Source organism: Meleagris gallopavo, chromosome 11 (genome assembly GCF_905368555.1).
Source record: "Meleagris gallopavo chromosome 11, MGAL_WU_HG_1.1, whole genome shotgun sequence".
NCBI classification, from domain to species: Eukaryota; Metazoa; Chordata; class Aves; order Galliformes; family Phasianidae; genus Meleagris; species Meleagris gallopavo.
Window position 1 is genome coordinate 6982807 of NC_139414.1, and position 19919 is coordinate 7002725.

At 42.6% G+C, this 19919-nt stretch overlaps 1 protein-coding gene across 1 annotated transcript in view; it reads right to left on the reverse strand.

Annotated features, from left to right (window-relative positions):
- Positions 1–2727: 2727 nt before the first annotated feature.
- EPHA4 (EPH receptor A4) overlaps positions 2728–19919 on the reverse strand; it is a 93110-nt gene continuing 75918 nt past the window's right edge. The window contains exons 10-18 of the mRNA XM_085232704.1: positions 19368–19481; positions 19002–19187; positions 15876–15937; positions 15111–15320; positions 12451–12600; positions 9953–10146; positions 7386–7541; positions 6237–7105; positions 2728–5009 (exon numbers count right to left, since the gene is read on the reverse strand). Of these exons, the coding sequence (XP_085088830.1) occupies positions 6991–7105; positions 7386–7541; positions 9953–10146; positions 12451–12600; positions 15111–15320; positions 15876–15937; positions 19002–19187; positions 19368–19481 (1187 nt within the window). The 3' untranslated portion in view covers positions 2728–5009; positions 6237–6990. The remainder of the gene's footprint in view (positions 5010–6236; positions 7106–7385; positions 7542–9952; positions 10147–12450; positions 12601–15110; positions 15321–15875; positions 15938–19001; positions 19188–19367; positions 19482–19919) is intronic.

The following is a 19919-nucleotide window of genomic DNA, read 5'->3' on the forward strand; positions in this document are numbered from 1 at the left end:
GTTATCCTCACTGCTTATTGCCAGTGCCACCTTTTCCATGCCTTCCACACTACACTGCCTCCATCAGCTTAGCAGCCTCTTTAAGCATGGAAGAACATCATTCAGTTTCAACCCTTTTTTTTTTTCCTCCCTCCCCCCCCCCCCCCCCCGATCATTTTTTCTAGGAAAATTTTAACCAATATTTTAAAAAGGATGAAGAAAACGCTCTCCAACACTGGTCACACAATGCTAACCCTAACCTGCATACTGGAAGCTCTGGGTACACTCAGCAGATGAGCCGGGCACTCCCCTGCCTTCCCTTAGGATTCCAGCACTGAACTGTTGAGTACCCAGGTGATCCCATTGGTACACAGCAGTGAGATGGTATCAAAATGCTACAGACCATTTAATTCATGATGAGGTTTTATAGAACAGAAGCTGAAGAAAGTTCAAGAGCACCATAAAAAGCAAGGATTTCGCTCTCTATTGTAGGTCTGGTGAGGGGTTAGTCATCCACAGCAGAATAGTGACAAGAACTGACCCATATATGTAAGTATGCATAGAAGAAATTTACTTTAGTGCATTCCTATGGCTACTCTTTCCATCCACCCATGGAGAACGCATTTTACTAAGCTGATTAAAAAAGCATGCTTTCGCTTGTTTTTTGTTGTTTTTTTTTTCTTTAAATGAAGTTCCTACATATTCACATAACTTTCTTAGAGGCCGCTATAAACAAAGAATTATGTTCAGTGCCACAGCCAGAAATAAGATATGTCAGAGATCTGTAACCCAGTCTACAGAGAATCAGGCAATGGCCCAAGGGTACTTCCATGCACAACAAAGAGTAAAATAACTGAGGTCAAGGCCTCAAACACAGCTCTAGTTTAATCATGTTGTTGATTTAAGAGCATAACAAGATTGCTTTTCCTTTTCTTTTTTTTTTCTTCTTCTTTCCAATTGTCAAAACCCATTTTATTTTTCTTGACATTTCTAAAGTGGCCCCGGTGTCACTGTATGAATGATTCCTCACTGCTCCACGCTCAGTCCATGGGCAGCTACATACATTGACATCAGATGCAAACATAGTTCCCACTAACTAGAATCTCTGTCCTCATGTAAATAGATGGACAAAGTGAGGAGTAGAGAGACAGAACAAATGTTTTTCCATAAGGGAATACTTCAGTAAAATCCACCTAACTTGAAGAAAATGGAATAGTTGTGGTAAAGCTCGTAATGGAATGACTCCCAAGATTTGGAAACAAGAACTGGAAAAGAATAGAGAGACAGAGAAAAATACCCAAATGCTTGACCCCTCCCTGGACGTTTTAACAGTGACTTCTGAAAGCGATGCGCAGGCTTTGCTTTCATTTTGCCATAAAGCTGAACTATTTGTAAAAGCTTTTCTTGGTGTGAAACAGAGTCTGTTTTTCCAGCCAAGCCACGTTCCCTCTTAACGCTCAGCCTGGCCAAATAAAGGCACCAGAGGAGCAGACAGACTGCTGCTTTCCCCTTCCAAATACAAAAGGGCACGACGAAGCGCCTTTAAAAGCACGCCGCTCCCGTGCCATCCGCGGGGCTTCCCGATGACCGCGGCCGAGAGGGGCAGCTTCATCGGCTCCACTGGAACCCCTCCCAAGAAGAACTTGGTTCAAAGCGTTTGCTGAATAGACGAGTCAAAAGCTTAAGGAAACATCCAGAAGAGCCACCATCCCTTCTGCAGTAACTCTGAGCTGCGTACGTACATAATTCATACAGTAGCGCAAGAGTCCGTCCGCCCTCAGCTAAGCAGGGCTGTTAAGGACGGGACGGTTAAGAGCACAGTACCTGGGCACAGTCCGGGCGTTCCCATCACTCAACAACGCCTCGTACCCAACAGCCGCTCCCTGGTCGGCTCGGAACCGTCCCGCCCGGCGCTCCCCCTCCGCTCTGCGCTACACCCTCAGCTCTTCCTCTCTGCCCACCGCGTCTCCCCCGAGCACCAGCTGTGTGGGTTACAGCCGAGCCCGGAGGACGCCGCGATCCTCCAGGACCAGAAGCGGCCACGTGCAAGGACGGGAGGCGGCCGATACCCAGCCTTTAACCGGTTTCGGATCGCCCAAAAAAAGTAACGGTGACGCTTCGGTAATAAAGAAGGAATCGCTTACCCTTTCTGAGCAGCAGGGCTCGCCGGAAATCCCCAGAGGAGGCAGTCTCCAAGCGGAGATGTCTCCCCTTCGGCTGCAGCCCCCAGATGAGGTGAGGACGGGTGGCCCGGCTCGCGCCTTTTGCTGCACCTGTGCCGGGCTGGGCGCGTGCCTGCAGCGCGTGCTGCCGCTGCTCCAGCACGGGACGGAGCGGGAGGCCCGAGAGCACGGCCCGCTAGTTCACGTACAGCGGTACCGCCATCCTGCAGTGCTTTCCTCGGCCGTAGCAGCCATACACAGAGCGGGCTTCACAAGAAGTCATGGCGGTTATTAACGAGGTCAAGCTGCCTGCAGCACCCATCCCACATCACAGTCGGAGGTGATCCTGTAGGTGGTTTCCAACCGAGCCGTGTCTGTGGCGTGCAGCACACGGCACAGCTCGCGCCGAAACAAAAAACTAACGCGCATGGGAGCTGCACGGCTCGGACAAACTTGGAAGCACGCTCCTGTGAAAGCTGCTGTACCGCTGATCCCTTTGGGGCAATGCCACAATTGCTGCTGTGAGTTTTGGATTCGTACTGATTGTGGATAAGTGCTACATAATAAAAAGATGCAATAATAGGAATAGGTTTGTACAGCAACTACTTTATTATTTTCAAATGCAAATGTTTGCACTGTTTGCTATTTTACAATTTTACAAACTAGGTATAAAAGACCATAAATAAATGACATAAGTTATGTGTACCTAAAATTCATGGAGGGGAAAAACATTACAAATTAAATCAAAATAGAAAATCTATATACCTAACCCAGAGATCGTTCAAAATGCACGAACCAAGAAATGCTGTTAGATTTTTTCAGTATGAACTAAATTATAATATGCCTCATACATTCTAATTTTAACCACAGTCCTTGCATATTCCAACATACTTGCAGTGATACAAAAAAATAAATGCACTCTCTTTTTATTCGTCTGGTTAGTATTTCAGGGTTTTTTTTTTTGTTTTTTTTTTTAATCTGGTTATGAAAATGTCACATAAAAAAAAATACTGCATTTTAAGTCCCGTTCACTGGTCACTTCCAGCCTTCTGTATTTTATACATACATATTTTTAATACATGGAGCCATCACAAAACGAGTACAGCAGGAAACCCGGACCGACACGACCGCGCAGGGTGTGAGCAGGACAACCTCCTCCCCAGCAGGCGAGTGCTGCGGCCGGCCCTGCGCTGAGCGGTGGGACAGCAGCTGGCAGCAATCCTGCACCAGCTGCACCCAGCACGGCCCCGGGACGCTGCGCCCAACCCCAGGCCCGGCTCCTGCTGGGGATGGTCCCCAAGGGGCCGGCGAGGAGGGGAGAGGCTTTGGGATGGCAGGCTGTGGCTGCGGCCTGTGCCGCACTCTCGTTCAGAGCGGCACGCCATATCCCTGTCCCAGGACGTGTCTGGGCTGACCGGGGCACTGCAGTGTGGCAGCCCTGTGGGAGGACAGCAGCATGCACGCTCCCCAGGCTCCGGCACGCAGCCCGCCTCAGAACTGGCCCGGGTCTCCAGAGCAGCAAGCTCTCCAAAGGCAGAAAGCTGTGGCAGGCAGCATCAGGGAGCAGCAGCACTGCTCCTCGGGCCCGCAGTGCCTCCTACGGCACTTCCCATGCTCCTATGGCACGCCGCAGCTCTCTGGCTAATGATGGCAACCTTGGAAGTGTTGCGATTTCATTCCTTAACTGTGCAGGGAGCAAACTGGTGTTTGGATTATTAACTTACAAGTTTTCACAGCTTGCACGCAGAGCAAGGTGCTTCTGTGAATGGAAGAACTGCATATATTTGTTCGCATTCAGCAAGTCTTTAAAACCCCACTTCTGCAGATAAAAAAGGCTACTTAAGAGTTCAGGTCAGGGTTATCACTGGATGGATATGCAGGTGCTGCCTCCATCACCTTGTCACTGAGAAAATGGTTGCTCTGGATCATGAACAGAACATCAAGAAGAAGAAAAAACATTTAAGAAAATCTTTAGCACCCTTATGGATCCTGTAATCCACAGCTTCAAAACTAACTTGAAACTGTCCCCGTTTTAGGCTGCAGAACTACTCATTACACGCAGCGTGGCAGTTAAAAGCACACCTACAGACACAGAAATTTCAGCACTTCTCAATGCGTGTTCCTGTCACCACTGCAGAGCTGAGCTGCTTGGCTGTGCTCAAATGGCAGAGGGACGTCGCATGGTTCCCAGGGATGCTTTGGGCACATTCACAGGCAGTTGTACACACAAGGTGATTTGCACACACACACGCACACAAACACACATACGCACCTTTCAGAGGAGATAATAATCCATTATCCATTCAAGGAAAAAAAATATATTTATATCACTGCAATGGCACGTTTCATGTAAAATGTCACGTCAGCAATGTATATAGGCAGCTCACAGCAATTGGATTCTCCGCTGTGGCGCCTGGCCTGGCGTCCATAGTAAGATGTGTGATGTTCTGCCACCTGCATCCATCTCAGATGAGGCAGCAGCAGGCAGGGGAGTGAGGATAGAGAATAACAGAATATATAAATAAAATCCAAGATGGGAATAGAAAGCAGAAGGGAATAAAAAAATCAACAAGTCTGCGGGGATTTGACACAGTACATTCCTTCAGTGACAACTGGGCGCTGAATCTTACTGAGTTAGCTATCTTTCAATGAAGCAAAATTGGAATAAGTGGCAAGGAAAAAAAAAAGAAAGTAAAAGTCACACTCTTTTCAGGGCCTGACGACTGTTCAGTGCGTGGTTTCGAGAATCAGTGCTAGGGAAGACGCAACCATGGATCCAGAAGGCTTCAGGGTCCGGTCTGTGTTCCTCCATGGTCAATGAGATCAACAGGATGGGCTAGGAGGCCGTCAAGGCAAAATGTAACTTCCCTGCACAAAAAGAAAGCATGAATATTAAACAGTCTGCTACAAGACAAACACATACATCTGCCCCAACATCTCCGCAAGATTTCCCAAGAGAAGCACAACTGTAACTTGGGCCAGCCAGCATCTCCTTGGCAGGTGCAATTGCTAATTTATATCATTGAAAAGAGCTGAGATGGTAGCAGGCCGTGGAGTTAAACCTCTCCCTGGAGAGGGGAAAGATTTCCTAGAGGACAGAGGAGAAAGCAGGAGGAGAGGCAATTCCAACATGAAAGGGGGCTGGATGGCACATGCCACTGGCTGCAGCCTCTGCTCTCTAGGGAGCTCGAGGGGAGAGCCCTTTGCCCCTTCAAGTCTCGTCTTCATGACACACCTTCTAAATGGGGATGTCAGATACATGCATGTGCCACCTTTTATTTTTCAATCCACTCTCCTCCCGCTAAAAAGACATTCAAGTGCATGTCCTCTCAGTGGATATGTTTTGCAACAAGAAAGGCTTCACTAGCAGTGCTGAAAATCGGGCACCTGTGCTGCCTTCTGAGTTTTCACTTTCTGTGGAGAAAACTGTTCATTTTGTGTGGAAAATACTGGAGTGGTTTGAATTACCGCTACTAGACTTCCAAGAAATCATTTTTTTTGCAAATTGGCCAACAAATTGGGCATATTTTTTGTCTACGTAAAAGGATAATCTCAACAATAATGCAACATATTTACAGCAAAGGGAAATTTAAAAGTACCTCTGCACTTAAGCAGAAGAGTTTTTACTGCTGCAAGTACGGGTCTTTAAAATGATGTCTCCTGGCAACAGGACATGAAAACATGCTGGTTTAAGACATTTTTTAAAAGAAATATTAAAGTTCTGCAAATGGGAAAGCTCTTACAAGTAATACTGCAGAACAGTTTTTACTAAGCTGTCATGAGATGACAGGATCTGAATTTAGCATCCCATGTTCTGAACAAGTTGTTTTCTGAGAAGGTTGGGGGTGAGGGAGAGTTATGGTTAAAATCAGCAAGTTATTGTTAAAAGCGACAAAAAGTGATGTGAGCAACACTGTGGGTACACTATGTGCGACTTGTCCAACTGAGCGAGCTGTTGGGGATTCAGAATGATTAAAAAGAACTATATGACATACAAGGCCACTAAATCATTTCTGAATTTGCTCTCAGGTGCAGTGTGTGACCAAAACAATACCACAGCACCACGAATATGTTGGACACTGTACTTTCACTGACCTTCTCCATGTGGCAAGTTGAACTGCTTCTTGAAAAAAGACAAGTCTGAAAGCTCCACAGCCATGACTACCACAGCTGACTGCTGGCAAGATGGTCACGAAACCTCTCTAAGTGGCAGAATTCAGCACAGCAATAGCCAACAGTCTTCCCAGAAGTCCAGTCTGCCAGTAGTCCACGAGGTGTGTCATTCCATGTCTCAAGCCCATAAATGGGTAGATTGCTAATCGCCAAGCACTGATTAGCCAAATGATATTCTCAATGAGGTTTCTGCAAGGTATCAGCGTTGCATCAAGTCTGCAAAAAATATCCTAGGGCAGATTCTTCATTCCAGTGAAAGATGCACAACTGTGGTTTCACCCACAAATAAAACACTATGGTTGATAATCCTACAGGTCACAGGGAGAAGAAAAGTAATTTTGTTTTTTAAGCACAGTATCTGGCAGCAAACATAGCATCAAAACTTGACTGTGACATTATATTTATATAGATACATGTATTTTACATATCGTTGATCAACAGAGAAGTATGTTCCAAGAAACAATTTGTTCCAGGTCTGGTTTAAAATGACGGCTTGTCATTTCTGGAGGCCCCCCTCCCAACACACGCTCGGTTTCCACAATCTGTACATCAAGCAATGCTGCAGATCTTTATTTCAACGGGCGAGGAGACGAAGTAAAAAAAGTGCAGTTCTTCAATTAAAGTGCATGGATGAGGTAAACTAATTTCAAGAGTTTTGAGTTTATTCAGTACTGGCTCAGACGGGCACCATCCTGCCGTGCATCTGTTGCATTTGGGTGCGCATGGCTTGAACGCTGCTCAAGATCTTGTTCTGGTGCGCGATGGCAGTGATCCCAATCCTGGCCAGGTCGCTGGGAAAGCAAGAGGAGAAGACTGAGAACTGTGGGTCAGATGCTGATGCAGAAACAAATATTAAAAGTCAGCCACATGCAACACAGCAAAAGCAAGGCAGATGTACAGAAATGTTTAATTAAATAAGTGAAGGCATTGTGGAGGCATTTTAAAGTCATACTCTGTCCAAATGAAAGGCATTCCATTCCTTTAATGAGTGTAATGATATGCAGCACAAAGCAAAGGAGGCTGATTAAATCCAGATTTACCAGTTTTTTTGTTATTGCGCTGAGTACTTACTCCTGGTTCATATGCACCACAGCCTCTAGGGTGGTATAGCCAGCAGCTGTGAAGTTATCCTTGTATCGCTCCATTTTAATGGCTTGGAGCCAGTCACTGACAGAAACAACCGCCGAGAACTCCGGGGAGCTGGGATCCAGCAGGGCTGTGCTGGGTCTGCATGCCAAACAGTGAAAGGACAGACAAACCACGTCAGCTGATCATGACTTTCAACCCCAAGTCTGGGCTCTGCAATGATTATTCACAGTGACTAAGAAAAGTATGGGCAATGAGTCGTGCCTAGCGAAACTCGTGGCATAGCAAAGTATATCAATTGCAAGAATCTCAACCAAGTGCAAGGTAACAGGCCAGCTTTAGCCTAGAATGAACTTGACCCTAGGCTTTTACTTTTTGCTTTCAGGTGTGTTTTGAATCACAGCACTGTCCACAGTTTTCACCTCAGTCGCAATCAGGTTCACAGAAAATGCTTTTCCTTCAAAAAACAAGGATGGCAATGCTGCAGCACGTTCAGCCTACCGAGTCCGCATCTCACAGGCAGCAATGAAAATCCATGCCAATCTTGCATATGTCAGACCTCAGCTCAGCAGCTATAGAAACACCACTGAAGTATGTGTGGAGGGAGGGTGAACTCACACAACCCGCCAGACAGGTTGGAGAGCGAAATTCAGGGCGGGTTCAGATTAAGCCCTGTTTCTAGCCAGGTTCACAGGCAATCTTGTGCATTCAGTACAACTCAGGACAGCAGGGAGTTAATCCCCGCTTTATTCAACCCATTCCTGACCAGCACGTGTGCCAGGACTGGTGGGACTGATGCGAGCTTTGATCTTTCTTCGCACTGTGGAATGTGCTTCTCATTTTCCCTTGCACAATTTGCAAATAATTATTTTCACAGAATTCACTCCAGTTATTAGTATCTCATTTATTATTTCACGTATATTATAAATCAAACCGTTTCATTAAACCATTAAAAATTACTACTGTCTATCTAACCAAAACAATTATCATCCAGCAATTTATTTGAAAACGCACATCATCAAAGATTAGGTGTGCAATAGCATAGTTATGTATTGCCTAAGGCACTGGCTTCACAGCAGCAGCTCTTGGTGCAACTCCTACCGTACTATCTAACACAAGACCAATGATAGCAACCTAATTATATACAATTACGCTTCACTTATAAAGCCATATATTAATAATGCTATATGCAAATTTGAAATTCACATTCCACAGGGAAGAATAAAACAGTCATTAATATCCAAACATATGGAATGACCTCGAATAGGCCTTGAACTTTTAAAAGATACATTTATTTTCAAGAAGGACCTCTAAATTGGAAACAAAGCAAAATGGAGTAGGTTCAATCAGTGATTCTTAAATCAAATTATCACAGCAGATCCATATTGCATTCTCACCATATGAATTATTTAAGCCTCAAGGGTGAATACATGTTTTCCAGACTACCATTGCAATTAGGGCAGTCTGGAAGATACGCGGTGACAGCAGCTTCACAGGATTAATAATCCCTCTTCTGATAATGTAAATTGTAAGTAAGAGCCACAAAGGGACCTTGACTTTTAAAACTGAAAATACCTTTTTCCAGTATGTGGCTCCGTCGGAGGCTGAATCAGAACCTCTCTTACTTTTTTCAGTGCCATGAAGAAACATAATATTGTATTTCCCAGTGGCTATCTTTGCACCCTCCCTTCTGCTGAAAAATATGTTCCTCTTGTTTCCTTCTTTCCTGCTAAGCTTTATTTCCGTAATTCACTTTATGAAGCGAAGCCATTTGAAAATAAAAGAGCGAACTTAGTGTAAATTAGTAAAGCTCCTATTACTTCAGCAGCACTTCACCAGCTTAAACAAACTGCTGAGCTGTCCCAACAAAGATTTGTTGTTTCTAAAACTCTGGGAGTTTCCTTCCTACCATGCTTCTTTTGCACGTACCAAGTTTACTGTGCTCAGCAAACAAAACAAAACAAAACACAAATGTAATGCGGGATCAGTGCAGACATGAAACTGGCTTTCCACAAAATTAAATTCAAATTCACATAAAAATTAATCCACACCTTCCCAATGCCCGCGAGGCGTTGGCTGTAATGCCGTAACGCTCATTTGCAAATCCTACACAAATCTAGGGTTTATAAAACTTGATGATGTACTTTTCCTGCAGAAAACCACATCACTTTTGTTAGCTACACTGCGTTAAGGAAACCCCTTGAAGCCTCTTTGCTGAGGTGGGAGAGGGAAAGATGCTGCAAACAGGGCTTGCATCAGAACCTTTTTTGACATAAGACTGTATTATAAACCTGGTCAGCTCTGATGTGATACAACAGCAGCTCTGCTCATTCATTCTCCTTCTCAAGAGCTAGCAGAGTCTGGGGTACCCAGCTGGGTTCGGCAGCGTGCCAGGATGACTTCTGCTCTCTTGCACAGTGCAATGCCTGCTGTGCAGTCTGGCTCCACAGAGTACACTTTAATTTCAGCGCAGAAGCTTAGGTGACACGAAGCTCTGCCTGTCACCTCCGCTGTGCTCCCTCATAAATCACCATTATAAAAGTACAGCTGACCTGGAGCTCTCGCTGCCTGTCCTCTTCAGGCTGTTAGGGTTGCGGATGAGTTTGTCCAGCATGTTGACAATCTGTCCAAATTTAGGTCTGTCGCTGCGTTCCTTCTGCCAGCAGTCTAACATCAGCTGATGGAGAGCAATGGGGCAGTCCATTGGGGGTGGCAACCGATACCCTTCCTCAATGGCTTTAATAACCTATAAATGGCACGATTAGGAAGACATTAGAGAACATCAGACACTACTCTCATCTACCATCTGACTATCATTTATCCTACGGCGATCTGAAGTATGGAAACAAATTTGCCATTAAATGAAACAATATGAAAATTGCGCTCTGAGTCAAAGCAGTTGGTGGTCTCAGTACTGTCATTTCTCCTCAACAATTCAAAACTAAAAGGGTAAAGCATCCAAAGCAGACATCAGATACAGCAGGGCAATGTATCACAAAAGAGCACATGGGATAAAGGAAAGACAAAATAGAAAAAAGACAAAACTATCCTTGGCAGTCTGAAGGTTGGCAGATCTTTAACATCTGTCAGTTTTGGGTAAGGTATGTTGAGATGAACATTTCCCCGTCAGTCCTAGGGGACAGCAGATCACCTCCCCCCACCCTCCCCTCTTGGGTTAATCCATCTTTGTCACAGGCCTACGGAGTACCTGCTCTCTCATCACTGTTACGTCCTGAACTGCACAGATGGGGACCCTCTTTTGCAGCTTTATCAAGGAAGCTTGCTTATGCATCTCATACTTAATAGGAGCCAGAAAAACTGCAAAGCGAAGCCATTTGAAACCCTCCAAAGACAGCTCCAGAGCTCAGTACTCTGATGGCTTATCAGCTCTCTCATGAGAACAGGACACAATCAGGACTCAATTCTGAGACAACCGGGCAGAAGCTTTCCAACTTTAATAAATTAATAAGAGTCTCATGGAAGGTCTCACCAAGAGACCAAAGACCAGGAGTGCACAGAGTCTGAACTGAACTAAATTCTTTCATTCTGGTCTTGTCCATCAGTAGCTAAAATCCACTGGGAGAACAGGATGCAGGATATGCTTGCACTACAAGTAGTTCATCAGAGACCACAAGAACCACAAAGAAAGTGGTTCTCACTAATTCAGGAAGTACAATCCTTTTGCAGCCTCCTGATTCAAAAGATATCCAGAACAATTTCAAATCCACTTCTGCTCTGATGTGAAAAGCACAGCTCTCACTGTTGTAAAGGAGAAGAAGTATGGTCTGTCTATGCCAAGGACTAAAAAGTGGATGCAAAGACAGTATTATTGGCTTTGACTGCCCTGTTCAAACTAGCTTTTTGACACTTCTAGCATTGTACATTAGCAGTGTGTATTGGCCTAGTATGCTAGCTCTGCATTTGTTGCGCTGAGGTCCTCTGGGTTGCGTAGACATGCCTGATATAACTCAGACACATCTGGTGTTTTATTTTCTTGCTAAGTCTTGATGACTTCCTGTTAACAGAGGAAGGCAACACTGGGTGCCAGAACAGACATTTCACATCACAAGGAAATTAAAATTATATCCTCCTGTTTAGATTAAACGCCATGCACGTCATCCAGACACTCTTTGAAAATGTTCGGCTCTACATAACAAAGCGAATGACTTGTCAAATCACTTAACTGCTCTCATGACCATATATTCAGATTAACATTTCCCTCTTCCTTTGTATATTTGTACATCTCCTGGGAAAAAGTATTATGGATAATCTATGCCTCATTTTAACTGCTGGGTTTTTGTTCTTTTTTTTCATTTTAATAAAAATTCTATTAGCAGAAGCTTATTAATAGTGTTATTAAATACTCTTCTGGAATAGAAGCCATTGTGTACAATCCCTCTTGGAATACAATGAAGTAGTCCAGATGGTATGCTTAAACAGGACATACATAATTTAAGAATGGTCATTTAGGAAGGCTGCTCCTCGGGGGGCACCTATGCAATTGTCGCAAGGATGCTCTGACTGATAATCAGAATTGGATTTCATATATGTTATTTCAGGCAGTAAAATTCTCTCCAAGATTTACAAGCATATTTAGGTTTGAAGAATTAACTACTATTAGGAAGCCTTATTAAAATTGAAGTGTTTTTTGGAATAGACTTTCAATAAAGTTGAGATCTAGAGTCAATATTCAAATTTTCCTTCTTTTTGCAGTATTATGATTTAATAGTTTAAATACATTCCTTTCCTCCATTCTTCTCTGCCTTACCTACTTGTAGGTACGACCCTAACTTGAGAATCCCCTATTCCCTGGACATAGATGAGGGATTAATACATTTGCAGTATTCAATGCAGTATTTATACTGGAGTGGTTCCCTGGCAAAACAGGAATCCACCACTCATGATAACCTTTTAAAAACCAGGAGTAAATATCTTACAACTACATAGCAACTAACATGGAAAAACACCAGCAGACATCTAAGGGAAAAGGCAAAGGCAAAAGGGAAGAAAGGGAGAGAAGAGGAAGAGGGAGCGGCAGAGGGAGACTCACGTCTTGATTGGACATATCCCAGTAAGGTCTCTCTCCATAGGACATCACTTCCCACATGACGATGCCATAGCTCCACACGTCACTGGCTGATGTAAATTTACGGTAGGCAATTGCCTCTGGTGCAGTCCACCGGATGGGGATCTTGCCACCCTGTAATAAATAGAAGAAACCATAGGCTAGTGAGTCGCTGACCCAGTAATGTGCATGGCTGACACTGTTCTACAATGCCATTACAAATCTAAAATGGCTTCCTGCACACAAGTCCAGCATCTTCTTAGAAAGGCCTTTCCTTCCTCTTTGCCATAAAACTGTCAGATGCAACCAGGAGGCAATGCTGCCCGTCTGTTTCCTTAAGCCACAAGGAGGGGAACCTGTAAATTGTTAAGTGTATTTTTATCAGTCCTCTACTAGATCACTGCTTAGGGCTACACTGAAGCATGAGAAAAAGACAGGGATTTTACAAAGCATATTTCAGAGATTTGGTTGACAAAACAAATAAGTATGTGCTGTTAATTACTATTTCCTTGCTTGCCTGTCTGACCTGTTAGGCCTGTTTCAGAAAGAAATGGGATTATAAGCATTTTGTTTTTCAAAAAGTTGAAGAGAGGATAAACTGGGAAGATTTATGAATACCATGGTGTTTCCCACGGGCAATATCCCAATTCCTTCTAGAGAAGTGTGAAGGCAAGCAAGCCTCTGGGCTTTCCCAGTCTGGCTAGGAGGAGCTCCAGACCAGACGATGCTTTCAGTACCTGCTGGAGAGAGCTGCCTTTTGTTACAATACTTCATTTAAAAAGATAAAAATGCTTGGGCACCTGATCTGGGCCACTGAGGTCCTGTACTCTTTGAAAAGGAACTCGCTCCATCCAGTTTATCTGATTTTGCCTCAGCTGAGCGGACCCCAGGCCAGAGATTTCTCCTTTTGTTTATGCTAGCACACAAGATGTTTTTAATTGAGCTTTTGGTTTCCTCCTGTTCCATTTGGAAAATGACTTAAAGCAAACAAAGTCTTTAGGGTTTTTTCATTTGCTTTTTTGACTAAATTTATTTTGGTAGCCTTTTTCTCAGCAATCCTGTAGCCAGTTTTTATCCATAACTGAGTGCAGCATGTGCATACTTACTGGTTTACTGTCCCAGTAACTCTCTCAAGTGTTTAATATGGACTTGTTCCAAAGGCAACTGAAACCAAAAGGTGTCCTCCTTCTGGCTCATCAGGCCCTTTGTGAATCAGTTTCTAACAGTAAGTGCCTCGAGGGGCTCACTTTAATGAGTTATACTGCTAATGTGGAGAAAAACATACCATTCTCTTAAGAAGGGATGCTTTAACAATTGCATTTTACTGCATTATCTCTGGTTATGAAAAAGCTCTATTCCTCCTTTCAGAAACAGATGCACAGATATTGTTTATACACGGCTGTCATTCTAAAAATTGTCAGTAAGTTCTTTTTATTTAGCTACTTGAGTGCAGTGGAGTTTATCCAAAGCTTCCTGATCCTTCATTACTGATAACACATGAAGACAATGCACTGTAATGCAAAATGCATCGATTCCCACTGGTTTACTCAAGAAAGAACATAATACTGTATCTGCACTCACTCAATTCAAAGGGAAGCTTTTCAGTCATTTCTTTCTTGCCTTTGCACCTTTTTTCTAAACTTTTATTTCCCTGAATACAGCTTCCCAGACCTCTGCTTCTGTTTTTTCCGCCTGCTCACTCTTATGAGTGAGAAATATCAAGGTTGGCCAGCATTTAATACAACATGAGTCTATCATTTCCCATAATGAATGTGAAACCATTACAGGATGAGTGTTGGAATTAAACTGCAAAATGTGAGCACTGCAAACAAACTGTGCTAGGGAGAACAGATGGAGAATAGTAGATATGTAAAAATGAAGAAAACAAGGAATTTTAAAAAGAGACTTTATAAACTCTGACTCTCTTTTCCACAAACATTTTAATTACAGGGATATTGGTACAAAGCTGGTAATGGTCAGGATGTTGTTTTGTGGCCAGAAGTACTTGCATTAAACACTATTCCACATGCAGCATATTAAAATGTCTTAGCAAAATTAGTAACAGTGGGATGCTGAAACATAAACAAAACAGGAAAGAAACAAACAAATAAACAAAAAGTGAGGCAAAAAAGCATGTCCAAATCTACTCTTGGGAATGCAGACCCCATACTTTTTCCAGCCCAAATTATCTGGGGTCAAACTGAAGACCAACTTTGCAATGGGCAAAAGTGGACTTTTTTGGGGGTAGCATAACTGCACTTGTATCAAATCTCAGTGAGACTACACACTTGCAAATTATGCATATCTGTAGATATCATAAATATCACAAGAAGGAATAGAAGCCCAAGCTCTAATTCCTGGCATCAGATTCTTGTCACACACTCCTAGCACACTAAAAAAACCAGAGGAGTACATGGGTCATATTCTCAGTGAAGAAATACCAATGCAGCCACTGATGGAGCAATAACACTGCATCAATTTATGCTAGCTACAGAGTCGGGTCTGATGTTTATTTTTATATTCCAGTATAGGTTTTCATTTATGACTGAGATTATTTTAAAACAAACCACTTTCATCTCCCACACAGTCAGACAAAAATATTAGTAGGCAAGAAAACTCACAGGGCACTTTTTTCCCCTCCTTACCCGTGTGGTATAAGCTGCCTCAGGGTCATCTTCCAGGACACGGGACATGCCGAAGTCAGACACTTTGCAGACCAAGTTGCTGTTGACCAGAATGTTTCGAGCAGCTAGATCCCGATGCACATAGCTCATGTCAGACAGATACTTCATTCCTGAGCCGATGCCACGAAGCATCCCCACCAACTGGATTACTGTAAATCTGCCATCATTCTTCTGTATATGGAGAAGGAAGAAAATTACAGAGCATTAAGCTAAAAGCCACATTATTGCCACTGCTGAAATTGGCAAAGAGCATATCTCTGGATCCCCATCTTATCTCAAATAAAATGCAGTGTTATTTCCTTACTCTCCAGACTGGTGTCCATAATTCACCAGTAAAGTACAACTCAGGTTATGTCACAGCTTCTACTGATGCGGTATCCGGTTTGCAATACATCCAGTTTTAATGAGCCTATGGCACTGCAATGCTTTCAGAAATGGAACACATCAAAACCGTTCCCATTAAACATGGATTATTAAAGGGCTTGCTATTTTAAACATCTTTAAACATCACATTTGTTATATATCCATCCACATCACATTTATTCTGTATTTTGATAGGAACTGCATCAGCAAAGAAACGGAATTTTCCAAGTACAAACATAATTTATTTTAAAATATTGACTTTTCAGTATCCCTTTGTAAAACAGAACCAGAAGAAGAAAACAGAAGACAGAAGATGCTTCCCAGTATAAAATTTCCTTAGCTTATTATGAAGAAACCACCTACCCGGAGGAAGGCATCCAAGGAGCCATTCTCCATGTACTCGGTTATGATCATCACCGGTTTACCTAGAGAGTGCAGAAAGAAAAACACAATTCCTTGATGAACACTGATGTTAATGGGATAAAAATGGGTTGCACATTATTTTACAGCCAAGACACCTGTCCTGCGCAATCTAATTTAATTTGAAAACCACCAAGCTCATGCCTCAGCTGTGGGGAGCAAATGAATAAATATTACAGGTTGGGGACATTAAAATGGCCCCATCTGGAAGGTTATCTCTACACATGACTCACTGACAAGGTCTTCAACTGAAGTGGCTCCCAGACTCTAAGGAATATATGAATTGATAATCAAGAGCTAGAAAACAAAGATCTGTTCAAACCTGACAAAGATCTTTAGTGTAATTAAATTGCTTGCAGAAAAGAAAGCCTTCCTTTTCCAAAATGGAATTCATGAATGCTTTGGTCTACCAGTCTCTTTCGAAAGATCAACGCTTCAGGCAATTTAGTAGCTGTCAGCAGCTACAAGGTACTCAAAGACAAGAAAGCAAAATACAGGCAATTCCTCTCAACTTTCCCTGTCCCAAATTTGTATTGTGTATCTCTTGTTATTTATAAATGAGCCAAAGCCATTTGCCTCATGAAGTTAACCACGGGATAAATGATTCAATGAATTATGTCATATGTGGGGCACAGAGCTTCAGCAGCATTCAGTTTTCCATGCTGCAATACAGAGAACCAACTCTGGGCAATCCGATGAGAGGTGTGATGCAATTTTGCTAACATGGAGATGCTTTCTAGACATTCTGCTACCTAAAAATAACACCAGATATATAAGTAATGCTTGATGTTGCCTTAAGTGCTTTACAAAGTCAGATGATGCTGAAAGTGGAAACAGGTACATACAAGTAGCACTAATTATTTAAAGGGGTTAATTATACTCCATATTCAGCATCTGGACGTTTGCAAAAACAGGTCTAATATCATCTCCATTCTAAAATTGAATAGCAAGAGATATAAAGAAGTAATTTGTCAAAGGCAGAATGGCAAACACACAGTCCCAGGATGAGCACTGTCCAGAAATCCACCCAAAGGGAACTCCAGGCTGGCAAAGTAGTCCAATTGTTTGCTTCAGCTATCGGAACTATTGAGTTTCCTCCTACATAAAATAAAGTGCCCAAGAGAAACTTAGCTTTTGTACTTAGTACAGCAGCATGTTTTGGTCACATGCAAACTGGCACGTTTGCCTATGAAATGCCAGTCTGGTAGCCGAACTCTTTCTGATTTGCATGAACAAAGCAGAGGAGAGATAGTATGACATAAAGCAAACTATTCTGAACGTAGGGCTTAGTGACCTTTAAGGAAAGAAATGTGATAAAACAACATCCTTCATTCACCTTTGCCAGCATTCTTGGGTAAAAAGAGAAAAAAACTCCAACCAAATCTGCATATGTCGCTGTTTCATTTATCCTTTGCAACTGTGACCAGAACCCTTCCACTGAACAAATACAGCTAAATGAGTTTTAATTAACCTTCCTCAATCAAAAGGCACTATGTCAACACAGAAGGGAAGAAAGGGAGACTCTTTCAGTGCATTAACACGTAATTTCATTACTCAGGCACTTCTTTAGCAGGGTACAGGGAAAGAGAGAGGAGAAGTTACCATCAGTGAGTCAATTATTAAAGTACTTGACTAGCAGCCAATAATGTATTCATGGTTTTTTGCTGCCTCTCTCCCCTCAACCCCCATCCACTCCGCTATTTATCTCACTTTTTAATTTTCAGTTTACTAAATGCATTCATTTATCACAGCATTCAGAAAACCCATGGAGAAATTGAGATAGATGCCTTCTTAAGTAGCCCTGTTTACTGAACACACCAGCTCTGAGGTAAGCAAGCTGGCTTGGTGCAGGAGCAGTGCTTGCTATGAGCAAGGCAATGAAGCATTCCTGGGTCAGGCTGCCACCTCCTCGGTGAAAATTTCTAATCATTTTAATACAGTGACAACTGCATTATGCAAATACATTTAGTCATTTGTAACTGCTAGAGCTCGAACAGCTAAGGGAGGATTCAAGCTAGGGGGGATTCAACATAAAAATTCTCACATTGCCTCTTTTACAGAGGAGAAGGAACGCAAATGTCCAGAAACACAAGTGGTCGAGTAAGCATTCAGATCTTGCTTTAGCAGCAGCTTACAAGCCTACTGTTTGCTTTCTTTGCTGCCCTGAGAATGAGGCTCTATATATTCAAAGGGTCTTTCAGGATTAGTAACCTGTGTGAGGTTTTGCCAACATGCTACCTAGTGCAGTTGGAGTAGAGACAATAATTACACCATCTCAGTGGCACTTTATGAAGTCACACCCGAGTGCATCTGCCTCACAGGTGTATTTTCAGTTCTACCCTGGAAATAGCATTCAGTAAGCTCTGCCACTCTTTTTCTAAGGCAGGGTTCATGGCACAGTGAATGATAACAGAGTTAAACGCACAGACACGCACACACACACACACAAAAAGAAAAAAAATAAACCACCTAACCAACAACAAAAAACAACCAAACAAAAAAGATCAGCCAGGTAATTCTTACAGAGTGAAATTATCACACAATCAGAGAAAACAAATAAGCAGGTTTCACACTAAAACAGACTGCTTCATCTCAAAGGCTTGTTCCTTACATCTGTGCTTTGTACCTTAAACATATGACTCTGTAGTTTTGTTTTGGTATTTTTCTCCCAATTATTTTAAATTCTTTGCTCACCATCTGCTTTTGCCTATCCTGTAACAGTCAGCTCAGGCTAGCAAAGATGTGAAAGATGCCTGCTTGGCATAGCAAGAAGGGGAAAAAAAGCCAACCCCTGCCATATTAATTCCCCCTACAAATCTTCCACAAGCTGCCTACAGATAGAATATCAATTGAAACCATAAAACCATTTATAGCTGACAACAAGATTAATGACTTGTCCTGTGCTGATTTCCTCCTATTAGCTATCAGTGGATCTGTTCCATCTGTCACTTCACAGGAAAGAAGGCATAAAAAAAAAAAAAAAAAAAAAAAAAAAAAAAAGAAAAAACCAACCACCCTAATTTCCCAGTGACTTCCAAATTGGCTTTGTCATGAAAACGACCTACTTACATTTAGTAACAACACCTTCCAAGTGGATGATATTGGGGTGGTCAAATTGTCCCATGATGCTGGCCTCACTCAGGAAGTCTCTCCGTTGTTTGTCAGTGTAACCAGCTTTTAGAGTCTTGATAGCCACACAGATCTCTCTTTTTCCTGGAACTTTGAGTCGTCCACTGCATACTTCACCAAATTCCCCTTAAGGAAAAAGCCACAAGAATCCATGGTCATGAGCACGAAGCATGAACTTTTATTGCCAAAATGTTACAGCAGTTCATTCTGGGGAACTGTCATACAAAGATCAAAGGACCTCACGTTTCCAAAAGCAAATTTAAAACTAGATTTACTGCAAAAAATGCAAAAAGTTCTGGCACTTACCCACACCAATAACTTTCTCAATCTTTATGCAGGAGGCATCAATTTCTTTGGCAAATTCCCTCACAGCTTGATTTGGATCCTCATATGTAAAAGGATCCACATATGTTCTGACACCTGCAAGGCAGAAATGTTTTATTTGAAGTCACTGATCTACATGCTGCTGAACACAGAACATATGAGATTGAAGTCTTAATGATATACAACAGCAAAGAGACTGCACAATATAAGTGTACAGTAAGCCAGGAATGACTGATTAGAGAAGGAAGGACTTAATGTATTTTTCCTCAGTGTATATTTTTTTTATTATTTCCCAATATTGACTTAATCAGGCTTTTGCCAATAAATTAGTTTCATAAATCACTACCATCTTTAAGAGGCTATCAGTCTGGCTATACACCTGTGAGAATAAAACACATCACATTTTCCTTTATGGGAATCAAGCAATTCTAAGATAGGTCCCAGGTTTGGTGCATGGATGACTGATAGGAAGTAGGAGTAGGATTCAGTCATGGAATTAAGGCAGCAAAGCTCACATCTCCCTTCCTGCAGGAC